Source organism: Simochromis diagramma, unplaced genomic scaffold (genome assembly GCF_900408965.1).
Source record: "Simochromis diagramma unplaced genomic scaffold, fSimDia1.1 OVJJ01000483.1, whole genome shotgun sequence".
Lineage (NCBI taxonomy): Eukaryota > Metazoa > Chordata > Actinopteri > Cichliformes > Cichlidae > Simochromis > Simochromis diagramma.
Genome location: NW_024386835.1, coordinates 6,131,747 through 6,154,454, shown reverse-complemented (window position 1 = coordinate 6,154,454; position 22,708 = coordinate 6,131,747). Strand labels below are relative to the sequence as shown.

Genomic DNA, 22,708 nt, shown 5'->3' with positions numbered 1-22,708 from the left:
AAAGGTCGACCAATTATTAAAGGCCGGTCATTGGGGCTGGCTGACAAGGGGGGACTTTAATCTGCATAGAGATAACAGTGAAAGTCAGACCACAATATAAGGAGATGGAATCGTGTTTGTGTGTATATGTGTATGTGTGAAGCATCAATCAGACAAAGCACAGGCATGACTGTCAGTCACTTGGGAGTGCAGTAGATTTACATGTGCAAGTCCACAGAGGAGATGAGCGTTTCAGTGCATTTTTCTGTGTGTGTCAATATATACAGGACTGTGTTTGGTGTGTGTGAGACAAAGAAACTAGAAAACCACCCTGAAAACATAACACGGCTCTGCATCTATCACTAATATCCTTGTTTATACTCCAGCAGTTGACAAACACTTGTTATGCCTTGCATGATGCCTGCTGTAGCTGCCAGAAGGCACGATTGATATTAGCTTTTATGCTAATGCAGCATTTGGCTATGTAAGAACAAGGCAGTATTTCCATAGACATTCATTCATCCAAGCCTGCTTATGGCCTTATGGGCCACGACAGAATTATTGCTGCACAGTACACAAGCTGTTGTCACTGTGCCAAAAGCCACTATCACACATACAGACAGCAGACACACGAAGCAGGATAATATGAGGAGAAAACCACAGTGAGGGTGTGAAGGTAAAGGTAGAAGCTGGATGCTGTATGTGTCAAATCTATAGATAACAAATATAAATGCAGCAGAAGATGTTGCAGTGGAGTGACAGCAATGTGCACTAATCTGCTCAATGAATCTTACCTCAGAGTTGTTGACACGGCCCTCCTGAAAAGAGCAGTCGTTGGCATTCTGGGTGCACATGTGGCGGTACTTGCACCAGTGGCATGGGAAGGAGCCATTTACACAAGAAAGACAGCTAAAATGGAGAGAGATTAAAAGAGAAAAGAAGTTAACAGGGTCACCTGACTTCTTACTTCAGGCTCAGTCATTGCACTGCTTTACAGCATCATTTGTCATGGCACAGATACAGAAAAAAGTCAAACTGGTCCATCAGTTTCTATCAATAACCTGATCTAACTTGCTGGAAGAAGACTGCATGTTATTTTATTTTCTCTTTATCATGTCATCTCTCTTCATTAAGCATATGAAATTCGCTTATGGAACGGACTGTGTTTGGGATGTGTGGTCTGTCACAATATGTCATTTCTTTTTTTCCCTCCCCTTTGTAGGGAAAAACGTGAACAGTAGCAGGAAAACAGAAACCAAATGCCTAACTGTGTAATAGCTGTGTTTGCTGCCTGCTTTTTGGAGCAAGCTACTAGAGCCCAGTCGTCCAGATAGGCTAAGATGCTGAGACCCTTATTTATGAAGGGTGCCAATGGTGCCTCGGCACATTTGCAAAGAGCAAGAGACAACCCGAACGGCAGCACCCGGTATTCATAGGCTACGCCCTCGAACGCAAACCTCAGAAAGTGCTTGTGGTTCGGGTGTATAGCCACATGAAAAATAGCACGTCTTAGATCGATCGATCGATCGATCAATCAATCTTCCAGGCCAACTGCATTTAAAAGCTGTCTCAGTGTTCAAGACCACTTGTATTGCTCTTTTCTGCAACAGTGCACTTATTTCCTCTTCAGTATCACTGCAGCCTCCTTGCGAACAGCAGTCTTTATCATTCTGCAGAAACGAAACCGCTTGACCCGGAACTGCAAACAGTAACCCATAGCAACGGCTCGCACCCACGGAGGAGGGGCGCAAGTGTGCCAGCTGTGAGCAGCCAGCCAAGCTAACCTGCACCAGCTTGGGAACTTAGGAACATGTACATTCATGCAGTTGTTTGAAGGCACCTATATTGGGGCACGACAATGAAAATACAGCGGGAACACTCGATGTGGTCACCTGAAAATTGAACACACCTGGAATGGGTGCTTCTGGGCCTGTGAGAGCTAGCTGTAGGCTTTCATATGACGTATGGGGATGATGTCGCGCAGAGCGACACATCGCGCTATATGTGCAGGCGGAGCAATGCACATGCACGCCATAGGTCGTTCACCTTAACCTCCTAAGACCCGAACTCTTCCACAGCATGCATTTTTAATTTCTCTTTGATATTTGGGCTGATTGGGGCCCGATGAATGTAAAAACAAAGAATTACCAGATTTTATTTTTTTTTACCTTATTTTTGTTTTTATGAAAAATCAGAGCCACATATGAGGATATTCATTTAAAATTTTGATAGAACAGTAGCAGTATAATGTCCTCGTAAGCGGATATCAGGCCCTTGTAGAGCAAAATTTTGTATTTTGGTCTAAATAACCCAAAATGTGATGTCCACATATGTGGACGGCAGGTCCTAGGAGGTTAAAGGCGTGAATATAGGTTTCTTCAGCAGGACACACGGAGCCATGATATCTCATACTTATGTGTTGCACCATTTGAATCAACTGAAAGGGAACCAGCAGACTGAAAATAAAATGTAAAACAGGGCTGGGATAATATAGTTTGAATACAGTGGTATTGGGAACACCCCACTGACCAATACAAAAAAAAAAATGTATTGATATAAATAAATATTTTAATGCTGTTTAAATCTTTTTTCCTCAAAACCCTCTTTTTTTCCACTTGTTTTTTGCCACCCCGTTTCATATTCTCTCTCATATATTCTTCCCATCTTCCAGCTAGCTATCTAACATATGTACCCCCCTCCCTCGTTCCCTCATTCATCACTCCCCACTTGCTTGTAACTGTCCACTGCTTGCTGCTTCTATATGTTCAATAATCTTCCTCAAACTTGGCCTCTCCGTATACATTTCCCTCCAGTCCTTTATTCTGTCAGTCTTTTAAAATCTACCTCTTTCTGTCACTCCATTTCTGCCCCTCTCGCTCTTTTCAACTCTTTCATTCACCCTCTCCCCCTTCCCCTTTGTCTAAACCCCTCTTTCATCCGTGGGACTAAGAGTGCTTCACGATTTTGAATTCACCTGCTTTAACTGAGGCGAGGTGCAGACAGACAGGCTGAAAGATGAGAGGAAGGAAAGAGGGAAAGAGAGAGAGAGAGATCAAAAGCAGGTGGATTTCCCTGACAGAGATGTAGACGCCAGGTATCGTGGGAGAGATGGGAGAGGGGGGTAAAGGGGGTGAGAGGTCTCACAGGAGAGCGAGGAAACATTAGGCTGGAAGTGGGGAAGCGTTTATGAGTCTGTATCCACCATCTAAAGGGACCTGTAAGAGACAGCCAAACAGGTTTAAGAGCAGTTTATCTACAAGGCATCATGCTATTGGTGCTCTCTTACTCCTCGAGAGATGCTTAGCCACTTGGTATCTCATTTATGTGTACTGCATAATCTAATGTAACCATTATGACTTAGCAAATAAAATTGTTTCATTTTATTACAGAGCTTACTAAAGCCTTTTGTCTTCGGCATGAGCTTAGTTAGAGATTATTCTGTGACTCATTTCAGCTACTGAGCTTTATGTGAGCATATGGTTTATTGGAAAGACAATAAAATACTACATTTAATATAAGTAAGCTGGGAAAGCGAGCAGGTTGATTCGTATTCAGTCTCATCCACCAGGTATACATTTGTGCCTCTGCCTGAATGACTCCTGACAAGCTCTCAAGTGTGTTTTAACCCTGTGTAAAATGCGAGCTCCCCTTCCCCACAGCAAATGAAAAATGAGGGTCTTAACTTGTGAGCACTGAGATGGAGCCCATATATGAATCCATCAAACCCTGATGTGGATTCATTTGGATCAATTAGGGCCACTCGTTTGTTAGGTGCACGTTTTAAGCGATCGTTTCTAGCCCAGACCCCTCCTTTTGAGCAACATCAGACGCTCGAGCTTAATTCAATCCCACTGCCTCTTTAATTGACCAATTTAGCATTGTGCTGACAGAAGCTGTCCATTTAGAATAAAAGATGTGCAGCTAAGGAAATAACAGGCCTCTTAATACCACACAAGAGCAAATAGGAGATTTGTCAATGTTGCCAACAAATGGAGGGAAAGTGATTAGGCGACGCAAGGTTACCATACAGTGCTGAGAGTCAAAGAGCAGAACTGGGATTTTAGCTCAACACTGTGTCCCAAAGGAAGTTGCAAGAAACAGAGGAAGGGCTGTCAATGCTGGACAAAAGACCAGAAGACATTACTGGTGCAAGACAAATGAAGGAGAGGTAAGTTAGTCATGCTCATGGCGTTGCTTGTTAGGGTTTCTTCTCTTGCTAACAAATACTATTTTTAATGTCAAAGAATACCTTTTTTGGATTAGAGTTCATCAAAATACAGTACAACACCAACTTAACACAGCAGGTAACCAGAACCAGACAGTGAGCAGTACAAAGTGTAGTTAGTAATTCACACCAGTTAACACATCTGTCACTAAACCCCAATAATAATCCTTTATATCTGTTTTTTTTCCCCTTTTTCTTTTATTCATGTCAAATCAGCCTTGTTAGTGTACCAACGACTTTGAAATAATGAGCAAAATATCAGCAGGTAACTACTGCCAACTTTTAGTGACTTTTATGGTTACGCCCTTTGAAATAAAAGGCGTCGCCCATTACGCGTGCCACCCAAGGCCAGCAGTAGGCCCTGTCTGACAACCCCCTACTGTTCGCTCTTTGGTTCCTCCAAGTAACCAGGACCCCCTGTAACGAGCTGCCTTAGGATTTCAAGGTCTCTATTTTAGGCTTGGTGCACACCCTTTTAATAAAAAGCCCACCCAGGGCAATTTGAGGACGTTCAATTCTAGTGTCCAGAGGTGGGCTCTTTTCTTCCGACCCCCCGATAGCGTCCTTATTGCTCCTTCCTGTCACTCCCCATCGCCTGTAGCCACTCAGAGCCTTTGAGCGGCTGGAGACACGCTGCCCGTATGTCCACGCTCATAATGCTAATTTAATCCGCTCATATTCAGATGCTAATGGAGATACGCTAGCTTTGCAGCAGCAGTGGCCAAACACAATAGACTGACTTCCTCCTCTCTCTTCTCCTTGGTCAGTGTGGAGTGTTAAACACAATCAGCTCTCCTCGTGAGCTGCGTTTGACACTTGTGCACTTGGCAAAATGAGTTATTTATTGGTCACGATTCATTTGAAAGAAGTGGAGGTGAATAATTTAACGGCCCTCCAGAATAGTCTTTTCTATCATTACTGCATCCCTTCAAAATTTGAGAGGGATTGATAAAACACATAGGGACTAATGCTCGTGCACATAAATCTATTAATGCGTTTACAAGAGTGTTTACAAGAAAACAAGGCAGTCTATGTGGGTCATTCATTTTATAATTACTCCAAACCTTTCTGGCTTTATTCTTCTACCATTTTCTCCATCACAAAACCATGCCCCTTTCTTGTTATCAAATTTAATACATTTTCTTTCTCCAAAGAGCACCCTCAATCACACAACAAATGATCCAGACACTGGCCAAGCCACATTAACCATATTGAGAAAAGGTGCTTCATGTGGCCTTATTCAGACACCCAAACTCTAATTCATTTCCAGACTGTATGCTCTATCTTTATTAAATGGGGGGCTGTGGAATGAAAAGGAGCGTATGGAAATATTTAATTAAGGAGCAATCATGGCCGCGGGTGATTTTCTATTTCAATCTCAGCAACCCTTAAACTGAAACAGTGGGAATTCTAATTATATTAGTACTGCTATGCAAATTTATGGCATTTTTGAAAAGGCAAGGGCCACGACGCAATCAGTTGAGTAAATAAAAAAGGTGGGGTGTGTGTTGTTTTTAATTTTTTTTTTTGGTTTTGTTTTGGTGTTTTTTTGGTTGGGTGTGGGTGGAGGGGGGGGTATTAGCACGTGAGATTAAACTGTTGGCAAAGCAATTCCAGTGTGCATTTATACTCCAGCATACAAGCCTAGACAGCAGGAAGTACAACATGATGCTGGGGAGGAAAAAAGAAAGATGCGTGGGAATTCACTCACAGCTAATGCTCGCAATTCTGCTTCTGAATGTTTCGAGAATGTCTGCTTCCTGCATAGTGTAAGAGCCTGCAGTATTTTAAGTTCAAGGCCATTAGAGGAAAGCCCAGCTCTGCAAAGAATGACCAAGCATTCTGGAAACAGGGCCTTGCATGTGGCTATGCAGGCCTGAACTGATTACACCAACAACATTACCAGTCTGATCTCATCAGATGGCAAACACTTACGCCTGGGGGGGGGAACAGCGGGTATGCGGGACATAGTGCCAGCTCCAAATGGAATTCTTATCTCAGCATCTCTCTTCACCATCAGAGTCGCTGCAGAAGATGCAACGTGCCCTAACTCTAACTTCGTTAAACATGTCCATTACATCACTCAGAGGTTGTATTAGATCAGAACAGGGAGCGGACTTAATCAGAGTTCATTGGGCTAATATCGTCACACGGGCGACTCTCTCGTCTCTGTCACTTCTCGTACTTTTTCAATCGATTTATGAGATCAGTGACATGTTAGAATATCTGATATGATATCGAATTTTACAAAAAGGTGTCCTACTATATTTGTTTTCGTTATTAACATGAGATGTGATGCAAGATGCACCCAAATACCCAAAAAGACATTGAGAGATAACACCGACATTATGGGGTCCTTGTGGGAGATGAATTAACTGTGAGTTGACATCGTAAACCACCACACCCTTAACCAGCTGAGCTAATCATCGTTGCCGTGGCAGGGGATTTGTGTACAAGAGCAGGGGGTTGGGTTAAAGGTCACAGTAACGGATTAGGTGTCCAAGACAGTTGGGGTTTCAGTGAGCGGTAAGTGCAGGAGTGGAGTAACACTGCACGTGTATGTCTGTGTGTGTTTGTAGACAATCCTCGAAGGAGGCTCATCCTGCATCCAGAGGGAAGCCAGGATGGAGCCCTGTGGTACCCCAGGGGCCCCCAAGCCATCTGCTGCCCCAAGGCTAATACCCCAGCAGACGTTTCAGCCTCCCCTAGATCAGCCCCGATTGAGCAGGAGGGAGGGTATTGTGTTAGGGGGGTGGAGGAGTTAGAGGATTCTTTTACCCCGGCAGGGCGCACCAGGCTTGTGGTAGGACTGACCTAAGGGTGTGGCTCTATGGGTGGTAGAGATTTTCAGCAGAAGGTGGATTAGGAGAGGCAGTGAACTGCAACTAGGCACAGAGAGCTGAGGGCATCTGGAGTGTGAAGGAGACCAACTCATCGGAAGAGGCACAAGATTTGATTCACACCGTTTCAGTATTATCATATTTGCTTTGATCTTTTTGGGGTAAATAAGTGCCAGGCTGACAATGTCATTGCTAAAAAACACCAACTGTATTTGTTTAATCAAGCGGGTAAAAAACAAAATAATTAAGGTAGAGTCCAAAATTTTGAGGCATTATAACAGACCACTATGCAATGAATTAATCATGCAAGTACCATTAGTGTGTGTTGTGGGATATGATAAAAAGAATAGAATTACCATTGCATGTCCCGATCGTTTCTCATATATGGCACATTTGATTTTTCTCTTCAACTGTAACATAAGCCTCCCGTGGAGGTCCGAGGGGGGAGATAGATGTGTGTGTGTCTCTAACTGTTTCTCTCATGGACAGTAACATGAGACAGCCTATGGTACGAATGGACAAAGAGGCCATTTCTTAAAAGAGCAAGAGGGAAAAGACTAAAACAACATTTTCGCCCATCAAATTAGAAAACATGTCGTCACTGTCACTTACGACTGATGGACGCTGCAGTTGTAGAAGACGAAGTCGACACTGGCAAACTTCTTGCCCGTCTCCTTGGACTTCAGGTAAAGTTTCACCACCCGCTTGTCACCTGCATATCAGAAACATGGAAGCAGCCAGGTTAACAGTTATTCTGCTCTCTCTGAAGGCTTAAAAGAGAAAAGTCCAAGTCAAACACATTAGCAAACAATTACATTTGTATCTAAAAACTACTTTAAAAACAGAATAAACACGGGCGTAAATTAAAACAACTTATTTGTCGATACAGAGTGACACTTCTGTATTCCACTTTTGTGCCCTTAACAGATAACACATACACAAAGACATACTGCAGCCTAGCAACACACTACTCATGTCACACCCACAGTAGGGTGGCATTAAAAATAGCAGCACCAATCAGTGTTTGGATGCCAAAGCTGATGAGAACTCATAATGGGGCATAATGGGCTCAGTTGAAGAACTACTGTGATGTTGCTTTGAGCAAACTTAGTGCTCGCTATGTGACATGTTTTCGGTGCTTTGAATGTGGATACAAAACAAGTTTTTTTATTACCATCTTTGTGGTGTGACAGAATTGGACATAAAACAGGTGCATAATCTCTGGGAAAAAAAATGATGTCGATATTTTTAAACATTACGCTAAACCACACTGAAGTTGCTGCTTTGAAATGAAGTTAAGCACAAAACCAGTCTTTCAGATAAATAAAATGAAAGTGACATCAGTGCACAATGGTTGATAATGGGAATACAAAAACAGTTCTATTTTCAGTAGATAAAGCTGGACTTGTGTTTAGGCTTCAGAAAGCGAGTGTGTGGCTTTTATTGAAACTGACAAGGAATACTGAATATAGACATGCAAAGCAAATCAACTAGTAACATTACAATTCTGTTCTAAAGCTCAAGTGTACTACAAGATCCTTTAGGAGGGCACACATCTGCTACATCTGATGGTGAATATACAGTACAGAATGGCATGGAAATAAGATGATCAAGAGGCCAAAAAAACCAACAAAGATGTATCATAAAGATTGTGTCTACATTCTTCAAGCATGTCACCAAAACTTGCCATAACCCTAGCCACACATCTCAGTGCTACCACCCAATGACCTCATCACTCATTGCCCTTCCTGCCCTGACCTTTGTTTCGAGTGATTGGGGCGATGTCCCGGGCAGAAGGAGACAGGCAGAAGATGTGTCCACCTTGGATCTGTCCCTCTGTCTCCACATAGTCCTCAAAGGAGCAGTTGACCCCCGCTGACAGATCGGGCACATTGCGAGCTTGGAGGACCAGCTACGGGTGGGAGGGGGAGAGGGAGAAGGAGAGAGCAAGAGCGAGAGAATCAGTACCCAGTGCTTGATCAATGGAAGGACACGGTGTACATGGATTGTTATAAGATATGACATGAGGGTTAATGGGTGTTGGGACAGAAGGGGAGTGATACATGGGTATGTGTATGTGTGACAGTTACAGGAATAAAAGAGTGAGCGCATGTGCGTATGCATCAGTCACTGTAGTGGCCATTTCGAGCAAGGTTAATGTGTACAAGTTAATGTGCAGAATGAAAGCGAGGCTAACTGTAATCAGTCAAACCTATATGATTACACCGAGGAGCCACTGATGGAATGAGACCTTGAAAAGCTCAGAGTAAGAATTACGAGGGCACGGAAAGCAGATTTCTAATTAAATCTGCTGTAAATATTCAAAAGTGACTTTTTTGGTGTAATTTCCTAAAGAATCCATGACATAAGAATGCATTTATATCCCAGTGAAAACTGGCAACACTGTACACCAGATATAGAGACGCACACCATTTCTTGCTTTGCTCATTTCTCTGTAATTCCATTATGTTGTACCAATTTGATGATAGGACGAATTCAATCATTTTACCAAAAAACTGATAGTATCTAACAAACGTCATATTAGTATAATTAATGAACAAAGCTCATATGTCTTTAAAAAAAAAAAAAAAAAAAAAAAAGCACAGTGGACACACAGAAGATCTCACAGAGCTATTGAGAAGGTGAACGTTAACTATAACGTCACCTTTAAATAAACCAGCTACTTATCTGCTGAAAAATCCTCATGCATCATACAACCAGCCTAAACCATTTTGAGACGACACTAACCTTAGTTTGACATTTTGGGAAATGCCACCCTGTCTCTGTCAAATAACAGTAACTAAATCTGTCTACCGGCACCTCTAAAGCTCACTGATTATTATGTTATGTTATGCTTGCTCATTTAGTCTGAAAACAACAACATGACATTTTAACAGCGGGTTACGTGCCAGGCCATTTCTTGGCTGCACCCGACAACTTTGCCTCGCTTCACCAAGTTAGAGTGGGACACACAACCTTACACTTTTTTTTTTTTAAATATACCAGTGAAGACATAAATCTAATGTTTAGGAGGTTTTTGAGTTCTGGCCATTTTACAGTCTTTCTGAACAAGTAAGATATCTGTGTGCACTGAAACAGGAAGACATACCTGGACTTCAGACATCGTGACAGAAATATTTCTCGGCTGAACAGTTAGCTCCACACACTGTCTCTGGTCAGAGGCAAACCTCTGAGGCTCTCCTGCCCGCTCACAGTGGTCCTTACGTGAACATCTGGGAAACAGCAAGATGAAAAATGTATAGTAATTACAAGAAGAAAGGTAAGGAGAACGGGGTAAAAGAAAATGAGCTTGACAAGAGGTGAGAGGAGGAAAGAGGCAACAGTGGACACAAGAAACTATTAAACTAATATGACAATCATATTAAGATGATAAACACGCACAGCCATCACAGTCACACAGAAACGGGAGCAATAATAAAAGACAAATAGGCTAATAGCTTCCCCCAGCCATTACTGTAGGGCTTTAGATCATTACCTTATTGGTCGTGACATTTGTGCAAGAACTGCCAAGCTACAAGACCAGTCAGCTCGCCTCATCTTTTCACTTTACAGGCCCACCCAATTCACACTTCTCAGGAGATGTACAGGCGATCGTTAAAGTTTCCCTGAACACTAAAAAATGATGCAATTTCCTACCAGATGCATATCAAAGGGGTCAGCAATTTCACCCACGCTTATTAAAAGCCAACTGATCGTGCTAAAAATCAGCATTCAGCCCCGTATCGTAGTGGCTTTACTATAAGCAATTCATAATGCATTAGCTATCACTTTCACCTTTGCGCTAACAACATCTGGTCCCAGCGGTGAGAAGAAAATGCTGATGCAGCTTACTGCAAGTCCTTAACAATAATAGAGAGCCAGAAAAAAATGCTAACTGCTTCCTTCATACAGCGGTGCCCCCATTCCCTCATTTAGTTAGCCTTCACTCACGGTCGGGAAGAAAAAGCTGTCACCAAGCACCCACCTGAGAGTCCCTGACATACACACACTGTAAGGCATTAGCAGAAAGTAGAAAGATTTGTACACCTTTTCTTATTAGGAACCCTTTTCCCTTCTACTGCTCTTCTGGTGTGTGCGACTGTGTATTCGTGTGAATGAAGCGTTTCCCCCGTTTCAATTCCATGTGTCCAAATGGCGGGCTGTCACTGAATTAAGTCCATTATGACTGTATGTGTAATTTCAAATGTGTGATAGTCTCCTGAAATGGGTAAAAACAAGTAGTTTGTGTATGTGCTTGTGCATGCCTTGAGGAGAGACTGTTTGGTGATACGTACTATAAGTTTAATTAATGTACTGAAGAGATGGCTTTACGCCCAAAGCTTGAGGCATTCCAAATGTGGTTTAACATGCTGTCACCTCTCAATAACATGCAACTGTTCTCGCCTTACAGTGTGTGCACACAAACCCTCCAGTCAAACAGAAAGAATGACCAGATTGCAGGTAAACACTGTTAAAATGTATCACTACACTCTTATGAGGGCTAAGCTCAATTTTCCGACTGCAAATCCCTCTATTACATATCTAACCTTAAACAGTAATCTTATAGCAAACAAGACTTAATGCAAAAACCAAAGACTGACAATGTAAGAGACTAATTCTAAAATCTGTAAAATCTGTTCCTGCAAAAGTCTGCAGGTGTACAATACCATGCTCACACACACAAAACTGGCTCAATAACACTGAGAAAAATAGTTCTAATAATATAAGCTGTCATGTTCTGTTAGTATTTATTGGAAGCATGCAGCAGCTGTAAAATTTAAATTTCCTCTTGAGTGATAATTAAAGGACTAATTTATACTTGTTAGAAGAATTTTATTAAATCTATAACAAACATTTACAAAAGAGCTGTTTTGGAGATTAGGGTGTCATCACAGTTTGTTGGGTAAAAGCCTACTAAGTATAATATAAAACTTTTCAGGTTGTTGCTTCCATTCCCAACATGATCTTCTGAACTAAAACAGCCAAACACTGCTTTCTCTGCTATCTACAGTGTAATGCAATAGGCTACATATGAAGTGCACCAGGATGGAGTATGTTAATACGTGCAGCACTTACACATTGTGAAGAACACACCATCCACAGTGAGGGTCTCTGGAGCCCAAACACTCCCCGCAAGTGGTGTACTGCTCACAGCTCTCTACTGGAACTCTCACCACCTACGGAGAGAGAGGAAGCAGGGAAGAGAGACAAGAGATATAGAGCAGGGAGGCAATTAGTGTCTTCACAATCAAACTCATAAAATGAAGAGTATATTCAGCCGGATGGAGGTAAGAATTTGACAGCTTATCAGACTCCTATTTAAAACATGCAATCAGCAAACAGTTAGTGTGTGTTTGTCTCAGTGTGTGTGTTCCTGAGAGAGACTAAGTGCTAGTCGGTGAGAGGTGTATATGTGTGGGTCTTTGTGCTTATATGTGCTGTGGTGAACCATTTCAGCAATGTGTGACAGCCTCCAGTCAAGCATGTACAGGAGAGGCCTCGCAATGCATCATGGGACAGCTGAAAGGTGAACATGATAAAAGGGCTGTGATTGACAGGTGACCTCAAAAACCAACAGGAGGCAGAGGACCAGAAGGACAGACCCAGTGTGTGTGTGTGTGTGTGTGTGTGTGTGTGTGTGTGTGTGTGTGTGTGTGTGTGTGTGTGTGTGTGTGTGTGTGTGCGCGCACATGTACGAGGGAAATCTGTACAAAGCATGTGCAACAAAGCCTTAGTGCATCAATGTGACATTACTCGCACTGTGTGTTTGTGTGTGTGTGTACGAGTGTGATGATAGTCTGCAGATGTTGCCTACGAAACCAGATTAAGTGTGCAAGTTTAGCCCTCCACTTCAGTTAAAGGTGACGACAGATTGTTCACAACACGGTCCCAGTGAACGTGAAAGAATGCGTGTGTGTTTCAAGATATTAACAGGTTGAGCTTGTTCAAGAGTGTGACACACCCCGAAAGCAAATGCTGAGAATGTTAGTGGGCAACAAAGTAAGCGTGTGTGTTTGTATCTGTTGCAAGTATCAGCGCCACAACTTTTCTTCACCATTGGGCCCCCAAGTTGATGATTTGCTGGAAGCCCATTTCGTTCGTGTGTGTGTGTGTGTGTGTGTGTGTGTGTGTGTGTGTGTGTGTGTGTGTGTGTGTGTGTGTGTGTGTGTGTGTGTGTGTAAGAAAACGTGAGTGTGTATCAAGTTGCCACTGCAGACTGGTTCTAAATCATGCAGCATAGAGAGGGCCAGCTGATCACTAAGTAAAAGCATTTAACAATCTTTCCCCTGGGTAACACTTTCACATCACACAGACAGATTTAACCATGAGAACCTCATCCAAGTGGTATGTGGAGGGACTAAAGTGGTGTCTTTTTTATGAGGTAGGGATTTGGGGGGGTTGGGGGGCAGAGCGATAAGAGAAAAGAAAAACACGGAAGAGAAAAGAGCAGAGGCCTGAGGCTTAAGATAAAGGTGGTTAGCAGCAGGACTGAAAACAGGTGGACAAAGGAATAGAGGAGTGAAATATTAAACTGGGGCCAGGATTCCTGCAAGTACAACTGAGATATGAGATAGATGTGACATGATGGAACTAATTTCTGCTTCGAAAGCCTTGCGGCAAACTGGCTTTGGGGCTTTGTGAAGGCTCACAGGACAGAAAAACAAAAACACTTGACACTATACGCTATCATAGCACTTTCTATCCTCTGAGTGCATATCTATTTGTTTACACTATATGATTCTTGTGCCTATATCACTGTTTGTAGCCATTATCCTTCCCTGAGCACCTCATCTATTAGTCAATGTAGACCTCAGTACAGTAGATGAAATGACGCAAACAAGATATGGTGCTGGACTGTAAGGCAAACGAGGAAGATGGTAATCTACTGGAAGTGCTGGCTGCATGGATGAGAAGTCAAAGAGAAGTCTAATGGAAGACAGTGCGAATTGGCAAGGACATTTTGCTGAGTAGATGGGATATGGTGGCAGACGCCTGCTATGTGTCATTGTCAAATTGAGTGTGAGTCTAGTTTTCATCTGAAAGGAGAGTTGAAAGAAGGATGGAACAGGGGACTGGGTCTTTTGGTGTCTTTGATAATAAAAGAATGACAGAGGGGGAAAGGAGTGTGAATGAATTAAGAGATGATGGATAGAAGGGGAGAAAAGGAGCTTGAGTTTAGGATATGTGATTGGACACCTTATAGGAGGTCTCTATGACTCAACAAAAAAAATAGGAAATTGAAAGGAAAGAATTATATGTTCCACATATCATCACATATACCAGCCAATTCCTCCACTCACCGTAATTCACCGTGACTCTGATTAAGGACAATGATCCACATAAATCATACTAACGCTACGGGTCCTTGGTGAGCTAGCATAATCTTATCATGGCCCTGTGTAATGATAGGTATGACCTATTGTTCACAATCGTTCCTACAGTAGCAGTGGTGAAGACACTGTGGGCTCAGCTGAGTGGTAGTGACTCAAATCTTAGGGAAGAAATTAAGAAACTATAGTGGTTGTTTTCCCCAGTGTGTAAATAAAATGCTTTCCAATAGCTGTGAAAGTATGTGTATGACGTATGATACAAGAAGATACAATAATATAAAAAAAAAAAAAAAAAAAAAAAAAAAACTTAAAAAGAGGTCAGTTTCTCCCTCTGTTAGGAATACAGGCACACACACTTATCCTCACTGTCTCCCTCTTCCTATCTCTCTTGATGGCTCTTTTAATGAAAGCCAATTCCTGACAGCGCGCCACATTACTCCTTTAAATGACCTTATAAACCAAACCCGCCATCTCCTCTCTCTTGACTTCTCCTTATTTACAATAGCATCCACTGCTGTAACTCAATTCTCCTTTTCTTGCTCCTACTTCCTCTGTTGTCAACCTTCTACCCTGACCATATCACAATGCCATGACATCTCCTTTCAGCTATAAACTTTCCACCTTTCCCCTTCAATCTGTTTTTACAGAGCGCTATCACCTGCTTTTAAACGTCCAGCTAACAGGCTTTGTGACGGTCACCCCCAAAACCCAGAGGAACTGTAAAGCTTTCAGCGCAGCTTTTCATTGGTTGTAAACTGTAAAGACATAAAAGGATCGGCCTTGTTGCGGCTTCTTCTCTCTTTTTTTTTTTTTTTTTTTAAACATTCAAACACAGAGAGAGGCTGGAGAAGAGGAGAGAAGGAGGGGGTGTAGCTGTAGATGTCTGCAAGAAAAGAGACTGGGTTATACTGTCAGGGGGCCAAGAAGAAGAAATCACTGCTTGTTTTCAGTTATTTTCAGATAAATACTTGAGACTGCATCATAATTTGGCAATGCCTGTGCCTCACTATAGAACCACCAACAAATCTCTCGTGCTTAACACTACTTAAAATGGCTGTAATGCTGTAATTCAGCAAACAGTAGAAAGTACTGAAATTTGATTCTTACAGGAAAGCCTCACAAGGTTAGCTTGAAGGACATCACTGGGTCAATTTTCCACAGATACTTCTTAAATGCACACAGCTTTTATCAAAGCAACAATAAAAATCTCAAACACGTGGCTTTTTATTGCTTCTCTACTTTCATCTAAACTTTGTTCTGTGATCTGTATGCAAAAAATAACTACACAACATTTTCCTTGAAGTTTTTTTTCCCTCTGCCAACATCTTGGGGGCAGAGATGGGGAAGCAAGGGAGAAAGAAAACAGCAAGATGAGTAGGGTCAGCTCCTCGTCATCATTCCTCTGTGACTTCTTTTCTCTAAGCTGACATTAACCACACCTGCATTCTTTCAATAACCGTCAATCAGCGTGCACTCTCTCCCGGCTTAATCTGTGCTGGCAGTGAATAGCTGTGTGCAACAATGAAATCAATACCCATCCACACAGCCACTAAACACTCCAGGAGGACACAGAAATAGAAACAAAGACAGATACAACTATTTGTTAGGGTAAAACTTCACTAAACACGTTGTGGCTGTCATTACTTTGCAGTGACAGTAACTGGTGTTGTCGTCTTCTACTTTGGCAACAGTGTATCATCCCGGCAACATTAGAAATTGGAGTGCTGAACTCCCAGTATATCCATGCGAGTGGGCCAGTTCTTCAAGTGCTAGAATACCAGGTCAGGAGAGCAAGTGTGTGTACATGAGGGCGGGGGGGGTCGTATCAAAGGCTGGGTTAGCATGTGTGCATTGACTGGATTGTAAGGGGCTTACAAGATCAATGGCAAGCAAGACTAGGCTTGATGTGTTGACTGATTGGAGATAAGCAGGAAAGCAAACAAGACTGGCACTGACAAGAAAGGAGAGATGCCGTAGATGGCTAAGAAATGCCAAAGTGAAAGAAACAAAATGCAAGAAGCAACAATCGCGGTGTCCCATCAGAAACTTATCTGCTGTCACATTGTTTACTGATAGATGTCGAAATACTACATAACTGTTAGAATTCAGTGATGTAGCAATACAAAGAGCCAAGTTTAATCCTTTATGTACGGCAAGAAAGCTGTAATTTTTCTCTCAGAACAGTATTTTTTCACTTAGCACCCTTTGACTCATTCCCCTCTATCTATTATTTCTTTTATATTGTGCTTCATGTGCCGTTTCTTGTTTCTGAACAGTTCGACTTCTCTTTCACCCTCATTCTTTATTTCTTTCACTGGACTCAGATTTTGTTTTCTCTCTTCTGAAACACACTGATGAAAACAAGAAGCAGGCCTATATAAATATATATTTATTTTCCATTTGCATTTGTGTATGTTGTGAATTCAAGGCCAATTAGGATGACAGCTAAAATCCAAACTATCCTACAAGGCATTTGTGTTAATTCTGAAGTCAGTGCAACAGTAAATCAGCAATATGAAATTTTGAACCAACAAAACAAAAGTGAGAAGAAAAAAAAAAAAAAACTTTTAAGATCTGGAAACCAATCTCTCTCCATCAACACCTTCATCACATGGACTTTCCCCATCAGCTCTTCTAAAAGGAGCTATTCTCAACAATAAGTCAATATACTCTCAGTCTTTGTGTATCCATTTGTCCATTACACTCTGTCCCTTTGGTGAGAAGGAGCCCGACAGAAAGAGAGAGGAGACAGAAGAACGAAGCAGGATGAGGGAGTAAGTGGGAAAAAAAAAATAGAGACGAAGACAAAGCATGAGACAGAGATTGAAAAACTGTAGAAAACAAAGAGCTGGAACAAAGAGACTGTAAAGGGAGAAAAAGAGGTAAATGTGACCGGCTAAGGTAGACAGGCCTAGGGGTCTTCTAATTAAGTGAGGATGGGAGAGGCCGTCTGCCTGGTAAATGACTCTGTCACTTTAGTAAATGGACTTGGTGAGGAGTGAGGAGCCACACAGCTGGCATTTCCATTAGCACTGCCAAGCAACCCACCACCATATACACAGAGAGAGAAGCAGAGAAGAGGAAGAGGGAGGCAAAAAAGGGGGGACAAATGCTGCTTTTCTTTATTTGCGCTCACAAGAGCTGCTGTGTGGAAGTCATGCCTGGGAGGTGTATAACAGATAGTGTTTTTGTGGAGAGAGAACCTAAATCTGCCTGATTGGCTTTGCCTTCATATGCAACCCGTCATTCAAAATTTGTTACTGATATATATTAATAAAAAGCTACAGAAGTCCAAAGACGTGTTCAGACGTTTTTTGGGGGTGTTTTTCAGATCAATAATATATTTACACGAAGTACTGAAAACACTACGTGTGGTGTAGGTGAGGGAAATGCCAAGGCAGTGTGGAGGAAGCCGCATACACGACTCCCACTCACTATTGGCAAATACACAGAACTAATAAGTGTGCTATTTGCACATCAGCTGAATCAAATGCCACAAAAATTACTTATAAGTTTGTGATTCAAGTGAGAAACAAGTCACAAATGCAAAACGTACAGAATTTTCTATTTGAAGACACTGCAACAGTACGTACAAGCCAAGTAGTATTCCTTAAGGCAAGTGCAGTGATCTTCACAGGGCCAATTTGGTTTCACACATTTTTACTGAGAACTAGATTTCTCTCTTTCCCTTAAAAGATATGTTTGCCAAAAATGCAAATGAGTTGAAGTGAAATAAAACAATCAGTACTTACAGCCCCGCTTATTGTGTGCAAATGTCTTTCTAGTTCCATTTATCAGTGTCGTATTCTTTCCTGTTGTAATTTATGACAGTAAAACCAGAAAGAAAACGTGCTTTTCTGCTTTTCCACTCAGCTTTCCCCCATTTGATACTTTATAACCGGGGTCTGACGAGGCCTGCTGTGCATGAATCTGAAAAGAAATTTGACTCAAATTCAAAACAATTCCCTGTGCTGTCATGCATGAGCGACATTTCATTGTTCTACTCAGTGTGACTTCTGGTTAATGCATGAAACTGAGTAGTATAGTTTGCCACTAGGAGCAGCACCATTGGCTATACCAGCTGTTGATTGGCCTCGTTCCAATCAGTCAGGGCCATATCCCTACACCCAATCACCGTGAAGCAACAGGAGAACCGACTGTACGGCCGATTGATAGTGATTGAGAAGGAAGGCGAGGAGGGGGAGAAGCCATTAACCTCCCTATCCATCTCACCCTCTTTTCTAACCATATCAGTCGCTCTATCACACCATCCTTTGGGAAAAGATGGTAAAGTATAACAGAGAAAGATGAAAGAAAGACAGAGCTATCTAGTGGCAAGTTAGACTTCCATTAGGGCTGATAGCATCACACACAAGACAAGTGTCCGAGCACACTTTCTGATGAGGCGCGCACACATTCAAGAATATTGCAGGGATTAAAAAAAAAGAAATGCAACAGTGAATGATCTGATATGAACAAGGGCAGTGAGAGGAAAAGCAGGAAACACAATTAAGAGAAAAAGAGAGAAAAAGAGATAAGTGAGGTTAGAGACACTGAAACCATCCCTGCCTGTGTAATGATGCCATCTTGGCCAATTTTGTCTCATGTCTCTGAAGGATTTACTAATATTTCACTCAATTTTTTCCCTTCATCAAGTCACAAAAGAGGGAACTAGAGGTGCAACAGACAATTTTCACAGTAGTTTATTCTGATTATTTTTCCCCCACAGTTGAGTCACTGGTTTGTGTAAAATATATATATATATATATATATATATATATATATATATATATATATATATTTTTTTTTTTTTTTTTTAATGTAATCAAATCACCATTCAAGCATGTCTTGATATACACTGGCCTACTGGAATATTCAACCTTATTAAGAATTTGTAAAAGCACTCAGATGATCCATCCATAAATGTAACACAATACAATGTGTTGTGTAGTTGCACAGCAGTCATTTTAATTACAGGTGTAGGTGCTTCATCCTGAGTAGAGAAAGGTGTAGTATTGGTTTGCACTCTTGTAATTGAGTGCCATATATCTGCATGGCTACATGACCAGCTTCCCCCTATTCTAGTCAGTGTACTCCTTTCTCTGCCTCAATGCACCAGGTCTATTAACATTTACATAACAATGACCACATTCTTGCTTAAATTCTGTGTGTAGGACAAATTGACTCGTGACTGTGTACGTGTGCTTAAGTGTTTGGCATAGGATACAAGAGCTCAGGGATCAACATTAAGGCTTATACAGGACAAGTTAGATTTTTTTTTCCAAGCCAGTGAAAAAGAAATTAATTTGCTCTACCATACACGTCCAAAAAAACAAAACAATTCTGTGTCTTCATATTATGTGACATGGATTACTTGGCTTTTGGTTAAATAAGAAAATGTTTAATTCAGAATATCAGTGTGGAAACCAAGCCGAGTTTGTTTGTGAATAAAACTAAAGAAATAAAGCAGCGCTAAAAACTTGAGAAAAAAAATGGTTCTCGTCCTCTCTTCATTTACTGCATGCTACACTTACTCTATGGATGATAAAACAAAGTGTCAGCCAACAATGGCTAATGTTTAAACACCACATTATGTGCTTGTTAACTTCAGGAGTTCCTCAGTCAGCCAGAGTTTGATAAATTGTGGAAAATTAATCTTGGAGCCATTTAGAACCGGCTGATTAGCTGTATGTAGTTCACTAAAATGTCAGCTTTGATTGATACAACGAGCTGCTTATTATGTATGATGATGTCAGTTTGTGCTAATGTGTTTGCTAACGAGATTGGCAGCGAATCAGTAATATGTGAATGTAAACACACACACACACACACACACACACACACACACACACACACACACACACACACACACACAGAGAGAGAGGGGATTGATGTCTAACAAAACTCCACGGGTAAGATGCTACTTGATGAGGCCTTCCTTGTTCAGAGAGCTAACAACACAATACAGACCATTGTTTGCTATTGTAGGGACTCAAACCAACAGCTTGTGAATGTCACAAGAACTTTGCCTGCGAGCACATCCAGTGTAGGACTGCAGATTCCTTGGAGGGATGCAAGTCTCTGTGAAATGTGGAGGGGGAAATCTCTTTCAAATACTGAATGGAGATTCGGACAATGGTGTTAGCCCACACACACAAAAATATACTCAGATCAGCCAAAACATTGAGACCGCTGACAAGTGCAATGAATACAACTGATCATCTTGTTACAATGTAATGATCTACTGGGAACCCAGGGTGCTGGCATTCATGCGTATGTTACTTTGACACGTAAAACAGCACTCAGTTGTATCAGCACCTCTCCCAGGGCAGGACGATGTTCACCATGAACACCGTAAACTGGTGGCCTGGCTTCAGAAACTTCACAGATCCCAATCCAACTGAGTATCCACAAAAGGTGCCAGAACAGATCCAGTCTGTGGAAACCTCACCCCACAATTCACAGGACCCCCAGGATCCACTACCAGAGGATACATTGCACATGCCCCAAGGACTCAAGGCTGGCTTCAGTGACATGGCTCATCAATGTATGTTTAGAAATAATGTTTGAAAGCTGAATTTCTGTCCAAATGTATAGTCATATAAAAGTAAGCAAGCTGAATCAATTTGAGTCTCTAACAATCAGAGGTGCCTCCCTGACACAACAAAGGTTGCCTGATGCATACACAAGATTTTCCTCCCCTGTATCAAGCCTTATAAGTCATTATTGCTTGTTGCCTTCTCACACTTCAAATCCAGTCCCTCATCCAACACCAGAGCAGATGAATATTCATGCTTTCAGCAATTAGCCAGCACCACACACTACAGCACCATAATATGCAAGGGCTGCCATCAAAGACGCAAGGATATGTGCGCCCATGCGTGTATAACACTGAAGGGCTGAGTAAAGGGTGCAAAGATGGACAGAGCAGCATCTGTGGCATCAAATGAAGCCACAGCTTTCTACCTTTTTGGCTCCAAAACAAAAGATGAGATGATTTGAAGACGGGAAAACTTGACTGAGCCAAAACACCACAAGACAATTTCCCCACAGAGGGGGATTTGCACAGAGCAGAGGCTTCAAAAAGTTTGGGTTGAGTCAAAGAGCTACATTGTTCTTCTTGAAGTGTTGAATATTTTTGTGGAAAGAAAAAAAAAAAAAAACTTGAGCAAACCAGCAGCACTTAATGAGCCTGCTAATCTGCATAAAGTATTTTCCCGTTTTTGGTAATAACAGTTTTTAATATGTTTATGTGCAATGTATACATGCACTGCTTAGGAGTGAATGACTGGATGTCAACTGGGAGAGACACTTTTGTACATTTGTGCATGTGATTAAAAAACAAACAACATGCACCAAGTCCATAAGAATCATACAACCCTGACTGCAGTGAGAAATAAGCTGATCTAAATTTCCTGCAATAACACACTGTCTCATCAAACACACACACACAGCAGGCCGTCCTATCCCGCTGTCATATCCTCCATTGATAATAATGACAGTGATGAATATAGCTGGAACAGAGCAAGTCATAAATCACTGGGCCTCACCCCTAACTGTGACTCACCGCCTGAGCCTCCATTTGTGTGTATGTGAGTGGGTGAGGGCAGAAGGGTGGTGGAACTTGTGGTCCACGCATCAGTGGATATGTCCAGTGACACCTTAATGTGCTTGGCTTGTCTGAGGAACCCCTGCAGGCACCCAGCCACACAACCACACACACACGCTCCCAGGGTGAAGGCAGGGCTGTGTGTCTATCTCACTAGAAAAAAGGGGGCATGGCTATATTCCTCATGCAAACTAGTTGTGTGTTAATGTGTGTGCGTGAGTGTATCAGCATCTTTTAGCAAAAGCAGGCCCTCCTACCCACCACTCCATGTATCTATCCCACAATTTTCCACCTTTGCCTCTTTAAGAACGAGAGAGTATGAGCGTGTCTATCTGGTGGTGAGGGGGGCCATGGCAGCGATAGGGGGAGATCATTAAAAATATGGGAATGGGATCAGTAGAAGGCATTTGAGAGGGGAGGACTCAATTTGAGCTTAGATGGAAATATCAGAGTGTGTGTGTGTGTGTGTGTGTGTGGGGCAGCAAAAGTGAGGATTTAAAGAAAAGAAAAAAAAGTAGTGGTGGGGGCATGGTGGGATAGATGGAGGGCAGAGGATAAAGATGAGGGTAGGATGGAGGGTGAGAGAAGGCAATTGCCCCCTCCAGTCATTAGCGCTGGAAAGGGGTTTTAGCTATAAGGTCTGGAAGCCACAGCCCCCCATTCTGCTTAACCCAGGCCTGCTATCCATTAATGGGGATCAAACGCACAGGGAGATGAAGCGCTC

The 22,708-nt window shown here is 42.1% G+C and overlaps 1 protein-coding gene across 6 annotated transcripts in view; it reads right to left on the bottom strand.

The window, feature by feature from the left end:
- LOC120731783 (plexin-A1-like) overlaps nt 1–22,708 on the bottom strand; it is a 190,683-nt gene that overhangs the window by 72,527 nt on the left and 95,448 nt on the right. For all 6 annotated transcript variants that reach the window (XM_040029020.1, XM_040029019.1, XM_040029018.1 and 3 more), the window contains exons 5-9: nt 12,121–12,221; nt 10,154–10,277; nt 8,803–8,956; nt 7,657–7,756; nt 774–888 (exon numbers count right to left, since the gene is read on the bottom strand). In XM_040029020.1, coding sequence (XP_039884954.1) covers nt 774–888; nt 7,657–7,756; nt 8,803–8,956; nt 10,154–10,277; nt 12,121–12,221 — 594 coding nt within the window. The remainder of the gene's footprint in view (nt 1–773; nt 889–7,656; nt 7,757–8,802; nt 8,957–10,153; nt 10,278–12,120; nt 12,222–22,708) is intronic.